General features: G+C 48.4%; 1 protein-coding gene across 1 annotated transcript in view; it reads left to right on the top strand.

Moving 5' to 3' along the window:
• Positions 1-569: 569 nt before the first annotated feature.
• The window catches only part of Tbc1d22a (TBC1 domain family member 22A), a 303,265-nt gene continuing 287,556 nt past the window's right edge, over positions 570-16,278 (top strand). Inside the window, exon 1 of the mRNA XM_059247582.1 lies at positions 570-797. Within this exon, the coding sequence (XP_059103565.1) occupies positions 736-797 (62 nt within the window). The 5' untranslated portion in view covers positions 570-735. The remainder of the gene's footprint in view (positions 798-16,278) is intronic.

The following is a 16,278-nucleotide window of genomic DNA, read 5'->3' as shown; positions in this document are numbered from 1 at the left end:
CTACGTTACACAGCAAAAAGAAACGTGAAAGTAAATTTAAAAAATCTATTCTGCGGAACCCAATATAAACAAAGTACCATTCAATATGAAATTAAAAAATTAATATTTCCACGCTAAGCTTTTGGATCCTGCATGTATCTCACAATTAAAGCACACTTTACTTCGGACTTAGTTTGAAGCGCACGAGCACCGCCAAGATGACTGATTCTTCATGCATATTCGTTCTTCAGCTGAAGCCGGGCAGATCCGCCCCATCGCCTCAAAAGTGCTCCGGTGGTAGCTGCTTCCTTCACTTCACGGTGCCCTGTTTACTGATCCCGGGTCAATGCAGACTGGGACCCCAGACTCACGTGGCTCCGGAGTTCATGGCCCGTAACCCGCCCCGGGGTCGGAGGCAGGCATCCTGCGGCCTCAGCCAGCGCTGCACAGCCGGATCATTGCCAGCGCAGCCCGAACACCCGCAACCCGAAGACTCCGCTCGCAGGACTGCGCAACTGCCACGCGCACTTCCCAGCGTCGCCTTTTCATGGCATCAAGCGCATCAGCCGCGACGAAGGCGGGACTTCCGGGAGCTCCGAGTCACAACTTCCGGACGGAGGCGGAAGCGCCTTTAGGGTCTACGCTCCGGAGTCCTGGGATCGCTGAGGGGCCACCGGGGCACAGTAGAGGGCCGCCGGGGTTGGACCGGCAGCGCTTGGGTGTCAGAGTTGCGGATCTGAGGGATGAGGAGGGGCCATGGCCAGCGACGGGGTCAGGAAGCAGTTCTGGAAGCGCAGCAACAGCAAGGTCCCGGGCAGGTGGGTGTGACGGAGAGGGCCGGGTCGGGGTCAGGGGTCAGAGGTCAGGTGGCTGTGCTGTCCTGATGGACAGCAGGTGGAGTAGGAGTCTGGGGAGGGGAACCTGGGCTCCAAAGGGCAGGGGGAAACTTGGGCTCCGAGGAGACTGTTGGGCGATGTGAGGGGCTCGGGGTGGGGTGGGTGTCGGCAGTGGGGGCGTGGGGCCTGGGAGGTGACAGTGGCCACATCTAGGAGCGAGGAGGACGAGGAGCTGCCCCAAGTGTCTCCAGAGCCTGGCAGGTTCTCTTCTGCGAAACTCCTTGGCTCCCTGGGGAAGCTGGAAGGAACTGACGCGGGTCATGCCCTGGAGAGTTTGGTGGAGTCAGGAAACTGGTCGGGGAGAGGCAGCGCCTGTCCGGGAGTGTGTGATGGTTTGACCACTTGATTGGCTTTCTCGCTCGTCTCACTTGTGGGCTGGTGCTTTGGCTTTCTGCGGGGAAGCGCCTTGTGAATTTCTGTGTTCCCACCTTCTGGCTCTAGACTCCAATCTTTTGACAGCAGCAGGAAGCAAACAATACCAGGGTGCAGTCTGGAAGCTGTAGAGCTCCAAAGTCCTTCTGTGATTGGCTGTAGCCTGATGCCTCTCTAGGCCTTAGGTCATGAAGAGACAGTGCAGGGAAAATACCTAAGGTCAAGTCAGCCACCGACCAGACGGTGTTTCAGACAAGCACATCTCAAGATTTCAAACTTCGTTTATGCTGTTCCCAAACCAAAGTCTGAGACACTGACATTTAAGATTGCGATGGTATCCATCTCTCCAGCCCTTAAGATTTTGACATTGAAGTAACTTAAATAGAACCATTCATTAGCACAGAAAATAGGCCGTGCTCCTATGCTTCATAAGAGACCCCATTGTGTGAGTGTTAAAGTTGTAATCTTTGACATTCACTGTATTGAGCTATAAAATGTACTTTCAGAGTGGTTGGGAGTTAGCAGGAGTTATTGACTGAAGGGCCACAGAGACTTGGAAGATGGAGGAAGTCCTCTGAGGTGCCCAGACACTGACTGCATTTTTGCTGTACCAGGACTGGGCTTGCTCACACAGTTATGTTAAGAACTGTTATGAAAACCAGTGCCATAGTTTTGAGATGAGTGGAAGATACTGGAATAATAGTGAGTAGGAGATCCTACTGTCACAGGGACAAACATGAAGAGCCTACTGTCCAGAAAAAAAGCGCTATGTGGCAGTGTGACTTTTGCCTTTACATCTTGAGGCTTTGGTTCTCCTTAAGTGTGAATGGCAACTTGTTAAGAGTTAACTGAGATATAAAAATAATGGAGTTGCTGTGTGGGGTTACAGAAGTCAATGACTCTTTCCATCAAAGACTGTCTCGTGTGTGTGTGTGTGTGTGTGTGTGTGTGTGTGTGTGTGTGTGTGTGTATGGGCGCGCGCGCGCGCGCGCGTTTTGAGATAGGGTCTCTTTTATAGTGTAGGCTGGCCTTGAACTTCTGATCCTCCTGCCTCAGTCTTCTGAGGATACAAGTGGGTGTCACTACACCTGGCATGGTAGTTTGTCTTTGCATTGTGTCAAACAGTGTCGTCTCGTCCCTAATACTTGTACTTGTGGAACTGTGACTGTGACCTTGCTTGGAAGCAGGGTTTTTGTAGATATCATTGAGCTAAGAGAAGATCATACTGCGATTGGGAGGCCCCGATTCAGTCTCTGGGTCCCTTAAGAGGTGGAACTTTCGACACCGAGAGAGACAGAAGTAAGGAAGATGACCTTGCAAAGATGGAAGCAGAGACTGGAGCGATGTATTTACAAGTCAAAGCCAGGGAGGGCTGGCAGCTATCAGGAGCTACAAGTGGACGGAAACGGCTCTCACAGACCACACACGTGCAGTCTGCTGACACCTTGCTTTCATGGCCCAAGAGGGAATGCATTTCTACCTCTTTAGGCTACTATCTTTGTGGTTGTTTGCCATAGGAAACTAATACAATTCCAGTCTTTTCAGTGTGACCCCACATTGCCAAAGACAGACTTCTTTCCGTTTGACTTTCTTGCCGTGTTGCGTCATATCAGGTACTTTTGAGAACAGCTCCCATGTCACAGAATTGATGGGGAATCTTGTGATTTGCTAGAGGCTGCTGCTGAGGACAGGACAGGAGAGAGGCTGGGCCCGGCAGAGAGCCTGTGCAGCCTTTGTGCTGCTCTTCTGCCATGTAGCCCTCCCCTGTGGCAGTGTTCCTGTTTTGGGTGGCAGTCTGGGAGTCTCCCAGAAGGAGAGTGTGCAAAGGTGTACCCCATTCCTTCCTGACTTGTTCGGTGTCCACATTCTGGTTTTTCACCTGTCTAGTGCAGGGGTCTTGCCTGCTCTTTCAGGTGGACCTCATGCTTGTTGTCTGCCACCAGGGAAGCTCTGGGAGGAGACCACATAATCTTGCCTCAGCGTTCCCGACAGTGAAGGGAGCTTTGTGTGCAGATGGTGGATGGAGTTCCAGCAAGGACTTGTTGCTCCACCAATATTTGGTCTACCACGGATTTGTCATTTGCAAAACGTGGCTTTGTCCTCTAGGCAACACTCACCAAGGCTGGCTGTTTCTGTAGAAATGCATGTCACGCATAGATCTTTCTTTGTGCTATCTAACACCTTTATAACCTGGCCGCTGCTCAGCTTTTTAGCCCCGTCTCCTGTTCATTCTTTTTTGGAGCTGTGCCCTTAGCAGTGCTGATGGGCTTCGGTTCTGGGGTCTTCCACATCCTGTGCTGTATTGGCTTTCCATTTTCATGTTCGTTTAGCTGACTGGAATGTTCCTCCCCTCCTTTTGGAATGTTCCTTCCCTCTTTTCACTCTTCACACTTCATCTTCAGCCTGCTTCCTTAATGCCTTGCCTGTTCCTCTGCAGCTGGGACTCAGGCACCCTTTCATGTACTGGCTTCTTCATTAGGCCACAAGCTCTGCCTGTTAGGAAGTACCTCCCCTCTCATCTTCATTGATAAGGATTGAGAAATGGTGGCTGATCCCAGCTGTCTTCCACATTAGCCTGGAGTGAGAAAAAGATTTGGCTAAGAGAGTTGCATGAGAGATGACCGACCTTCCTGTAAGACCTTCTGTTATGTGCACTTCCTGGTCTTTGGATGTGTAGTTGACCGAGTCTTTCTTAGAATTTCCCTTTCTGGATGAGCTCACATACAGAAAGACTATACCTTCTACCAGGAGGCGAAGGAGCTGAGTGGGTTTTAGCATCTCTTCCTGTGATCTGTGTGGTAGTCTCCAATGTATGCCATTCCTGGAGCCATTAGTTTCTGTATCTGTAATGGGAGGGGGCTACATTAGATCAGGTGGCCATGACAGCCAAGGGAAAATTTGCTTGACCCATGTCTCAGGGTTTCTATTGCTACGACAAAACACCATGACCAAAATGCAAGTTGGGGAGGAAGGAGTTTATGTGGTTTACACTTTATATCACTGTTTATCATCAAAGGAAGTCAGGATAGGAACTCAAACTGGCCAGGAACCTGGAGGCACAAGCTGATGCAGAGGCCAAGGAAGGGTGCTGCTTACTGGCTTGTTCCCCATGCCTTGTTCAGCCTGCTTTCTTGTAGAACCCAGTATCACCAGCCCTGGGTGGCACCACCACAATGGGCTGGGCCCTGCCCCTTTAATTACTAATTAAGAAAATGCCCTACAAGCTGGACTTGGTGTCGAACTCCTTTAAATCCAGCACTCGGGAGGCAGAGGCAGGGGCAGGGGCAGGGGCAGGGGCAGGGGGAGCTCTGTGAATTCAAGGACAGCCTGGTTTACAAATTGAGTTCCAGGACTGCCAGGACTGTTACACAGATCCTGTCCGTCCTTTTTTTTTTTTTTCTTTTTTTTTTTTGTGGTTTTACTTTATTTATTTATTTATTTATTTATTTATTTATTTATTTATTTATTTATTTATTTCCCGGAGCTGAGGACTGAACCCAGGGCCTTGAGCTTGCTAGGCAAGTGCTCTACCACGACTGAGCTAAATCCCCAACCCCAATAAAAATATTATTTTTTTTCCCCGGAGCTAAGGACCGAACCCAGGGCCTTGCGCTTGCCAGGCAAACACTCTACCACTGAGCCAAATCACCAATCCTTACATCCTGTCTTGAAAAACAAACAAACAAACAAACAAACAAAATGCCCTACAGCCAAATCTTATAGAGGTGTTTTCTCAATTGAGATTCCCTTCTTTCAGATAACTTTAGCTTGTGTTAAGTGACATAAAACTGTCTAACACAGCCTAGCTCCATTCTTTCAGATTAAAGAGAGACAGAGACAGAGAGAGATGTCTCTTGCACTTCCTGAGAGCGTGATAAGTTAGTTATTCATCCAGTTAATTTTCATTTAACTCATGCTACTTGCCAGCTATAAAACTGACCAAGATCTCTGCTCTGTCCATAGAGCACCACTGACTGTTGGAAGGTGGCAGCCACCATCAGCCTGCAGGAAAGAAGGGTGGGCAGCTTAGAGCCAGCAGCGGAGGGAGGGCCTCATGGTGAAACAGTGGCTGGGGACCTCTCACTGAGAAGGTGCCTTCTGAGTACAGATCTCTGCTCCTCCAACAGGGCTGGCATGAGAGGACAGGAGTAAGGGACCAAGGTGGCTGGAGCTGAGGGGGAGGACAGGGTTATGTGGTCAAAGGAAGATGTGGACTATTACTCTTTCCTTCGGAGTGGGGGTAGAGCCCTGGGAGGACTTGAGTAGCTGTGTGGCAGGGGCAGGCCTCTGTGAAACAGGGCTGCTTTGGTTGCCTTAAGGAAGAGAGACACAGACAGAGGGGAGAAGGGCATAAGCAGGGAGACCAGGTAGGAGGCTCTTGGGACACTTTGAGGTGAGGGGCAGGAGTGGTGTCATTTAAGTGGGAAAGGCAGTAGGCAGGTGATACGAATCAGAAGGCCTGGGTTCTTGCTTCTCATGGGCCTGTTCTTTCTGGAGCCACTGACTCAGTTGACTCCCCAAGAGCTGTTGCTCCCTGCCAACCTCACAGTTGGAATTCCTGCCACACTTAACTTTAAATGCCAAGAAAAACCCCCACACATCGGCTTTGCGAACAGAGGCAGCCTTTCAGTGTGGAGCTGATGCTTAGTGTTTTAGCACGGCTCTGCTTGACTCTGAGTCCTGCTGACAGTAGGACATGCATGTTGCTGGGGAAGTGAGGGATGGTATTTGGAAGTGCTCATCTATGGTGAGGTCCTTCGTTCTTGGGGTAAGGCTGGGGCAGAGGTGCAGCCTCAGTGCTGTGGCCAGGAGAGCTTTCAGCCCCTACTGTTGGGACCTTGAGGAGTGTGAGCAAATGAGACTGCTCAATAGATCTGTTTGAGTCCCAGCTGAAGTGGGAGGAGTGCTGGCATAATGGAGCCATTCAGACGTGTGTGAGCACCTTTGACATGCCAGAGACTGAATGCTGGCCAGGCAGACATGGCCCATGGAAGCCAGCAGGGTAAGGCCAGTGCACATATGAATATGCATACTGACCGAAGTTCTGTGAAGGTCATAAAGGTCATACTTTGGGCATATTGGGAGAATACCTGGCTCCTACAAGGGGGAATGATCACACCCCTTCTGAAGATATTCTGTCTAGTTGGGGCTGGAAGTGGTGAAGGAGCCAGGCTGCCCCTCAGAGATGGAGGGTGGGGTGCAGGGGACAACTGTGGCTGGGAAGGGATTAGAGTAGCCCAAGCACCCGAGGCTGTAAAGGCTTTGGAGGCATTTGAAGGCTGTGGAGAAGATATTGAAGGTCATTCAACAGGGCGTGGTGGACAACAACACTACTGCTCAGCCTTGCAGAGTGGGCAAGAGGAAGCAGGCAGTGAGGACAAGGGCAGAGGCTGTTGGGGAGGAGTGGACAGGGTCAAGGCTCTCAAATGGAACTTGTACATTCACTGATGGCATGATCACCAGCCTGTGGCCTAGGGGACAGGTCTGTGTCCCCATCCTTAGAACCTGTAAATAAGCCATGTTACATGACAGAGGGGAGTCAGCATGTCAATCAGATGGCCTTGACTGGGGGTTAGTTCTGGCCTATGTGGTGGGCCCAGTGTAACCACATGAACTCTTAAAAATGGTTGGAGAGAATCAGCATGAGTGGAACTTGGTCCACAGCTGTTGGCTTTGCACAGGGAGGATGGGACCAGATGCCAAGGAATGGGGTGTGGCCTTGAGAAGCCTGGAGCAGTGTTCTGCTGAGAATGGGATTGTTGGTCCTCTAACTGCAAGACTCTGAATTTTGCCCATAGCTAGAATGAGCAGGAAACAGTTCTCCCCTTGAGCTTCCTGCATAGAATGCTGCTGGCCCACATCTAGACTGTAGTCTGCTGACACCAGGACCACATTCTAACTTCTAGTCTCTGTATGGAGTGTGCTGAGGATATCTGGTAGGGAGGAACTGCAGGTGGCCCCCAGCACCTCCCTCAGCAGAGTTCTGCTCCTGACTGTGGCCTGGATTATTCTGGTTAGCCTCTAAAGGTGCTGGGTAGCCAGCTGCTGCAAAGTACTTTCATTCCCAGGTGCTGGAAGTGAGCAGGGACTCCCCTGTCATGTGTCCTGCTAGTCCGGCCCTGGCATTAAACAGGCCCTGCTTCTCTTGTCCTTGTTGCCCTGTGTTCTTAGAGACCTGTCTCCTGACTTGTGGCTTTGAAATGCTATTTACCTGGTTGGTACCCACATTCCTGCTTCTCAGCATCTTAGAAGCCTTGGAGTTTGCATCCCCATGAGGAAGCCATGGAGCCCATGGGGACTGTATTTAGGGGAGCAGGTTTCTCTTGAAGTCCCTGTTGATATGTGGAGGGTCCCCATGTGACTGGGGGCTGTGGAGGCACTAGCGAGTAGTTCTACTGTGTATGTAGTTCTTTTTTCTACCCCTCAGTGAGAACTTCATGTTGCCATGTCAAATGTCTCATTTCATCAGCAACATTTTGAAAATAAATGTGAGTCATATTTTCCCTTGCATATTTAATATAGCAAATTGATACTGGAATTAATTTTAAATGAAGACAAAAATAAGAAAAAAAATCCCTTGTGCTAGGGTGTTGCTCACAGGTAGAACATTTTCCTGGGTTGGCATATGTGAGGTCCTGGCACCTCTCTCCACCAGTCGCAGCAACAAAAGCCTGCTAATGTTTTGCTCTGGTGTTATTTTTTATGTGGTTTATAGACCATGAGGGCAGCAAGTGGACTCTCAGCTCCCTGCTCTGTCCAGGGAAAGAGAGGAGTGTGGCGAAGTGAGGACACTTCTCTCTTCCCCAGATCTCCATGCTCTAGCAGGAGGAGGGCCATGGTAAAATGCCATGATCCTGGGCCAGAGAATGACCTTCCTCTTCCTGTGGCTAGTGCCCCCGTCTGCTGGTGATCCCTCACTTCTCAGTACCTGCCATGTGCAGCCCTGCAGGCCCTTCTGTGACAGGGCGTCCAGCATCAGGGACCAAGATTTCTGCCAGCAAGGGGGCTACAAGGACTACACACAAAAGTGGGATGTGGGGAAAGTCTCTTGGCCTCAGGAGCAGCAGTGGTTGATCATGTCCTTGTAGTGTGGAATCTAGGGATAGATCCCTAAAACTCATTCTTAGAGCAGGGTGTCCATGCTGTGTCTGTACTGTACCCAGAGCTGGTGGCCAGGCTGTGGGAGTGTTTACTGAGTGCCAGTCCTCATAGCAGTTGGTGGGGGAGGGGACCATGGTTTCCCCCTTTACAGATGAAGCAGACTAAATAAAGCCGTGTAACTTGCTCAGAGCTGTTTGGCTTGTAAGCAGAGTCTGGAGGAGTCTCTGTCTACTCTGTGCCCCAGCTGTCACAGCACACGGCTTCTCATCCCCACCTAATCCTCTAGCTGTGCATCTCTAAGAAAGCTGACTCACCCCAGCCCACTGGAACGGGTCCTTCCAGGGGTAGCTTGGACTCCCACCAGCTCCTCAGAGCCCAGAGAACACAGCCCCTTGAACTGCCCGGCTGCATTTGACTGTGTCTCTAGGCTTGCCGGATTAGACAAGCAGCTTCTTCCAGGCTCATCTTGGTGTTCATATTGCAGACGACAGGCAGAAATGTCACAGGATCCAAGAGAGTGGGACCACTGTTCTTCTCTTTCCTGTGGCTCGTGCTAGGGACTTCTGTTGTGAGTACCCCAGACTTTCTGTTCTCCCTTTCTGACATGCTGTTTCCTCTTTTCTTGGGATAGTGTGGAAGTCCAGTCTCCCCACTTCCCTCCCAGCACTGAATGTCACAACAGGGCACAGCTGTGGATTCTCTCATGCACTGAGCATCAAGGGCTGAGGATGATGTGACTGGAGAGACAGTGCGGGCTGAGCCTGGCCTTACAGTGAGTCCCTCACATATGCTGTTTACTCTCCCTGCATGGGTTGCAGTGAGGAAACGGAACCCTGGCCCAGGGTTGTTGGTCCTCTGTGAGCTGGCTGGACCCTTAAAAGTATGCACATTCAACTTAGAGCCCTTCTCTACCTCATGTGAAGCATTGGTTCTGTCCCCTAGCACCTCCTGGATGTACTTGCCCATTCTAGGATTCACCCTCTGAGAATGCATCTCAGCCAGTCACAGGATTGCCCATCATGCCCTGACCAGCATGCTATCTTTCTCTACATTCACACTGCCTGCTGTGCACTAGCCGGCCCTCAGTGACAGAGGTCCAGAAGCTGCTGTCTGCTTGTTATCTTATATATGTTGCTGTGCGGGTGTGAAAAAACATCTTTTTTTGAACATTTCTACTCCAAGGCCAGATGGATGATGTTGATCCCTGTGTCATTTGGAAAGAGATGAGCTCTCACAGGGTGTTGAGGGATGCTGGCTGTGGACATATTATGTGCAAGTAGAGAGGCAAAAGACCAGATACTGGAGAAGGGCAAGTCCGTTGGTGGATCTTAGTATGAGGGACAGCCCCCTTTACCAGTCAGGGGAACGGTCTTCGTGTTAGAACCTGTGATCTTGTGACTGAATTCTTCCTTGACTCTTCTTTGTGCTATGACCTAATGGATTGTCCACCCTGTGAAAGCAACCCAACAACAGGGATGTCACTTGTTTCTTGCCCCCTTTGATGCTAGCATTGGGTGTTGCTAATATGTGTTATTTGATGAATGATTTCAGTGAGCTGGTCCAGGCAGAGCAGACAGTATTTATGGTGCCCCTCAAGTGAAGGCCATGCTAGGGAGCTTGACGTTTTTCTTTCCTGACTGGTAAAGACTGCTTTGGCCCAAGCCCTAAGGTGGCATGCACCTCAGGGCCTTTCTGTCTCTTGTGGCTTTTCCTCAGTGTCTCCAGCCTGTCCTGTGCCACTCCAGCTCCCTAGATTCTTGGGAATCAGCTGCCTCTGATTCTTGGGCTATATTATCACTTGCTACCCATCCTTGCCCTCTCATTTCTCCTTCTCCAGCTGATTTTTGTTTTTGTTTTTCTCAAGGCAGGGTTTCTCTGTGTAGTCCTTGGTGTCCTGGAACTTGCCCTGTAAACCAGGCTGGCCTCTAACTCAGAGACCCACCTGCTTCTCTCTGCTTCCTGAGAGCTGAGATCAAAGGTGTGTGCCACCACTGCCTGGCTTTCTTTATCTATCTATCTATCTATCTATCTATCTATCTATCTATCTATCTATCTATCTATCTACCTACCTACCTACCTACCTATCTCTCCATCCCTCCACCCGCCCCCCCCATCCATCCATCTCTTTATCTGTATAATAGCTTTGGCTGTCCTGGAACTCTTTTAGACTAGGCTGGCCTCGAATTTACAGAGATCCACTTGCCTCTGCTTCCTGAATGCTGGTATTAAAGGCGTACACCACCATCACCTGGTTCTTTTTCTTTATTGGGCTGACATTTGAATGGAGTTCCCTTGTGCTGAAAAAGATAAATTTTATCCAGCCTGCTAGGGGCTGTGAGGCATCTGCTCCAGGGCACTGTTCCTTGGCATCTCCCTGCTGCCCTTCCCTGGCTCACCCTGTGATCTATACTGCCCTCTGTCTAGTTTGCCCTGCTTCCATCTGAGTGAGAGCTGTGCTGTGTGACAGGCCTGCGACCTGCGGCCTCAGTGACATACTTCACTTGCTCCTTGGTACTCAGGGGAGCTCTTCTGCCTGCTTTGTTCTGGGATCATTACGCTGTATGTAGGGTGGACAACAGAGCATAACTAATGGCCCCTCAGTGCATTCTGGTAACCAAGGAGTCCTTTTTAAGTTTTCTTTTTCCACTTTGGGGGGATGGATATAAAGTTTCTGTTCTGTGCATGTGAAGCACTCTGAGTGATTTTTTTTTTTTTTTTTTTGGCCTTTGGTAACATTGTCATGATTCATTCCTCCTTCCTTCTTTATAGTGATATCATTTGCATACCATACAATTCACCCATTTAAAATGTCCAAAACGTAAACAAATGTGTGTGCGTGTGTGCGTGTGTGCGTGCGTGCGTGCGTGCGTGCGCAGGTAGGTATACCACAACACACCTGTGAAGTATAGAGGACAAAGTTTGGGAATCTGATCTCCTTCCACCTTGTAGGTTCTAGGATTCAAACTCAGGTCTACACTCTTACTTAAGGAGCCATCTTGCCAGCCCACACATTCAGGATCCTAGAAAGCATATTCAGAATTATGTAGTTATGACCACAATTAATTTTAGAATACTTTCTTTGCCAGAAAGCGAAGCCATATCTCATTATGCCTTACTTTGCACCCTTTTCCCTGGAAACCAGTAATCCACTCTGTCTCTGTGGTGAATCTCTAAACGTTTCATGTACTGTAATCATACAGCACGTCTTGACTGCTTTTTGTTTGTTTGTTTGAGACAGGGCCTCACTGTCTCTCCCAGACTGGATTTGACCTGCCACTCTCCTGTTTCAGCCTCTTGAGTCCTGCTTGACCTCCTTTTTGCTTTGCATATTTTTAAGGCTTGTCTATGCTATAGCATGAGACAGTTGAGGTGTTCTTCATTTTACAGTGGGGTTACATCCTGGTGCCCTGCTGTAAGCTGAAAGTGCACAGAGCACTGTAGCCTTCCAGACCTCCTAGCCTAGAGGTGTAGTGCATTGTGCAGCATTACAATTTCTGGTCTTGCTGCAGGGCTGGCTGGGAACTGTGGCTCACTGCTGCTGCTCACTATTGAGAAAGGTGTCGGATCTCACACATATTGTGAGACTGGGAAAGATCACAGTTAAAATGTTGTATTGGAAAGTGAAGTTTGGAAATTGTGTTGAGCCTTTGTAAGTTGGGGAGCACTTGTAGCACAGGATAACCTTGAACTAAGATCCCCTACTGTTGTTGTTTTTGCTCTTTGCTCCTGCCACTCAGTTTCCAAATAAATCACACACAAAGGCTTATTCTTAATTATAAATACCTGACCTTAGCTTGGTTTGTTGCTTGCCAGCTTTCTTTAACTTAAATTATCCCATCTACCTTTTGCCTCTGGGCTTTTCCTGTTCTTTTACTTATGTAAATCTTACTCTTACTCCATTGCTGATTGTGTAACTAGGTGGCTGGCCCCTGGAGTCCTCCTCCTTATCTAGCTGCTATATCTCTGCTCCTAGATTTCTCCCTCTATATATTCTCTCTGCCTGCCAGCTCCACCTATCCTTTCTCTTGCTTTGCTATTGGCCAGTTCTTTATTAGACCATCAGGTGTTTTAGACAGGCACAGTAACACAGCTTCACAAAGTTAAACAAATTCAACATACACAAAAGTAACACATCTTAAAATAATGTTCTACAACACCCTACCTTAGCTTCCTGAGTGCTAGTGTTCCAAGGATGTAGCACATACCCGGTTCATTTGTTTTATGACCTGATATTCCCTTATATGGACAAGCCACTGTCGTCCCCTGTTCACCATGTGATAGACTTTGGGCCCTTTCTACTTGTTGGCTGCTTGTCATGCTGGGCTTTCTTTTCTCCAGCTCTGTATAACCTGCATCCCTGAGAACTCTGCTTTGACCCTTCTGGCTCAGTGAGGCAGTCCCCTAAGAGAGTCTGTGTCTTGTGTCCCTGGAGCTTTTTTCATTAAAAGACTGGTTAGAGATAGAAAAGAACTCTGCAGGCTGCTACAGCACTTAGGGCATATGAGTGTCTTCTCCAGCCCAAGAAGAAGCATCACATACAGCGGCGGTTGCTGAGTTTTCTCCTTGCATCCAGTTCCTTCTGCTTGCTTCTAGATAGCCACTGTTCTGAGCTACACTTTCATTCTCACACATGCTGTACTGGCTGGTTTTATGTCACCTTGACACAAGCCAGAGGCATTTTGAAAGAGGGAACCTCAATTGAGAAAATCTCCCCAGAGAATTGACCTGTGGGCAAGCCTGTGGTGCATTTTCTTGAGTGATGATTGATGGAGGCCCAGCTTACTGTGGGCGGTGCCATCCCTGGACTGGAGAGCCTTGGGTGAAATAAGAAAGAAGGCTAAGCAAGCCATGAGGAACAAGTCAGTAAGCAGTGCTCCGCCATGGCCTTTGCATCAGTTCCTGTCTCCAGGTTCCTGCCCTCACTGCCCTCAGTGATGGACTGTTATCTGGAAGCAAAAGATGAAATAAACCCTTTCCTCCCCAAGTTACTTTTGGTTATGGTGTTTATCACAGCAATAGAAAACAACTAAGTCACACGCGGTAGGAATTTTTGCATTCGTGTACACATGGAAAAATGACAGTGTTTTACATGAACACTTACTAGTTACATGTGTTATACATTAACTATACATGGATATAGTATCTCATTGTGGTTAGTTCTCATTGTGGTTAGTGTGTCTTTCTGTTGTGGCTGGTACCTATTATGTGTATAGATGCACATACTTTGTCTTCTTTGCATTCATTCCTTAGTTGATAATGAGCATCCAGGAGACAGAGCCTGGAGGCTTCTGCATGCTGGGCAGGTGCTTTATCACTTCCTTAGCATCTTGGTTGTGAGTGTGCTGGGGGTGGTCTCAGCGGTGGAGTGCTCACAGCACACAGGGAACCCTAGATCTCATGCCAGCCCTGCTAAGATTTCTTTGCTTTTTCTTTTTAGTATCACAGACTTTGCCTAGCTTCTTTCCTTATGTATTTGCACAGAGTTTTCTGTGGCTCTGTGTCAGGATATAGCATTATATCACGTGTCCTTTTCACAAAAAATCCCTAGTGTCCTGGGTTACTGCAGAGTTTTAAAAGATGTATAATTTACTTGAAAGCAGATTTATGTATTGTTTTTGGGAGGGGTGACTGATCGGGGATCATCCTGCACACATACCTCTGCAGCACACTCCCAGCCGTGAATGTTCTTTACAGAAAGGTTTCCTTATCTGAGGTAAGTATGCATGTCACATGCCACTGCTTTTCAGTAGCTTTGGTGAAGTCTTTCTTTTTTAGCAATGCTAGACCAAATAAATGCAATTTTAATAAGATAAAAACGAGGCTCCTTTAAGTCTGAGCTTGAACTTTGCGGGAACATTTTCTACTCAATAAACACAAATGGTTTGCCTATGAAGAATTAATGAGTTTCCTGCTCTGCTGGGAGGGAAAGGCCTGAAGTCTTTGATAATGCTGCAGAGACTTTTATGAAAATGACATGCAAATAGTGCCCTGCAGGCCAAGCTGCCTACTGTTTTGAATATGAATATATTGGGGAATAAGAAGAAGCGTGTGAATGTTGGCGTCAAGATAGATTGGCAGTAGTGACAGGTGCTCCATGTGGGTCACGTTCTGTGTACACAGTGCTACCACTATGGCTGTCCTGGCCACAGCGTGTGCTTTGTTTCTGTTTGGATGCCAGGCTTTGCACTGGCAAGCACAACCTGCCACTGATCCACACTCACACCCTGTGCAAATTCTCATTTCGGCTCCCAGGATGGGTAACCAAAGACCAGAGAGTTGACTTGCTTCAAGCTTTACCAGCCAGTAAGTGTTGGTGCTGGAACTGGAACCCGGGACTTTTTGTCTCTTCATCCTGAGAGCTCTGCACCAGTGTTAGGACATCTCTGTAAGGTTTGGCGAAAGGACACTCCAGGTTGTGCATGATCTCAGGAGCTATATAGATTTTCTCTCCCGTGACATACAGCGCACATCTGATTCTCCAGGGTTCTGTAGTCAGACATTCAGGGAGTGCACAGGGCTGTGGGAGCTTGATTCTTGTCCCAGGGTGTTCTAGGAGTTACTAGAGCATTCAAAGGTTGGGGCTGAAATAAGGCTCTTCACTTTCTTGTCTTACTGTGATCAGTGGATGCTACAGGCTGCCAGTTGTGATGGGTCAGCTGAGATGGGTATTCATGGGACTTCTTGTGACTAGTTTGGGTCTCTTTGTAGAGTATTGTCTGGGTTGAAGAGAGAAAATCTAGTCAGGTGGAAGCTGTGGTGTATTAGTCAAGGTTCAGCAAGAAGTATTCTCCCCTTTATATCTCATGTGACTGCACTCACCCCTTTCATATCCCGTGTGACTGCTGTAGACGAATTTCTAAGCAGTCTTATTAAATAAAAAACATGGAGCCAAATATAGGGGTGAAAATCTTAGAGATCAGGGAAATAGTGAGAGCCATCAACCAGCCTTACCTCACCAGCTCTGCAGCTCCCAAAAGTGAGCTACTTCCTGTCTACCCGCACCTTTATTGCCTTGCTCTTAGTCCAGCTACCTCACTTCCTTGTCACTGCCTGTCTGTACAGACCTCCAGGTCTCTATGGTTGGTACTGGGATTAAAGGCATGTGTCACCATGCTTGGCTCTATTCCCTAGTATGGCCTTGAATATACCCTGTTTGCCAAGTGATCGGATTAAGGGTGTGTGCTACCACAGCCTGACTTTTGTGTTAATGGCTTGCTATTTCCTCTGATCTGCAGGCAAACTTTTTTATTAACATACAAAAAAAATCACCACATTTCAGCACAAATAAAATATATTTTACTATGTTAAAGTTCAAACCTTCCTTTTTAATTAAACAGAAAAGGGGAAATGCTGTGGGATAATGCCCTTGTACACTGGTTTAATAAAACACTGATTGGCCAGTAGCCAGACAGGAAGTATAGGCAGAGCGAGCAGACAAGGAGAAAGAGGAAGGCTGAGTCAGGAGACACCAGCTCGCAATCCAGGGAGCAGCATGTAATGGCACACAGGTAAAGCCACAGAAAATGTGGCGACATACAGATTAACAGAAATGGGCTGAGTTTAAGTGTAAGAGCTAGTCAATACTAAGCCTGAACTAATGGCCAAGCAGTTATAATTAATATAAGCCTCAGTGTGCTTACTTGGGGGACTCGAGTGAGAGAGATTTGTCCTGACTGCTGGCCAGCCAGGACACAGGAAAACTTCTGGCTACAGATTGCACTCACCCCTTTCATATCCCGTGTGACTGCACTCACCTCTGTCATATCCCGTGTGACTGCATTCACCTCTGTCATATCCCGTGTGACTGCACTCACCTCTGTCATATCCCGTGTGACTGCACTTACCCTGTCATGTCCCGTGTGACTGCACTCACCCCTTTCATATACCGTGTGACTGCACTCACCCCTTTCATATACCGTGTGACTGCACT

Source organism: Peromyscus eremicus, chromosome 20 (genome assembly GCF_949786415.1).
Source record: "Peromyscus eremicus chromosome 20, PerEre_H2_v1, whole genome shotgun sequence".
NCBI lineage: Eukaryota > Metazoa > Chordata > Mammalia > Rodentia > Cricetidae > Peromyscus > Peromyscus eremicus.
Note: the sequence above shows the minus strand (reverse complement) of the source record. Positions and strands in the feature narration are given on the sequence as shown.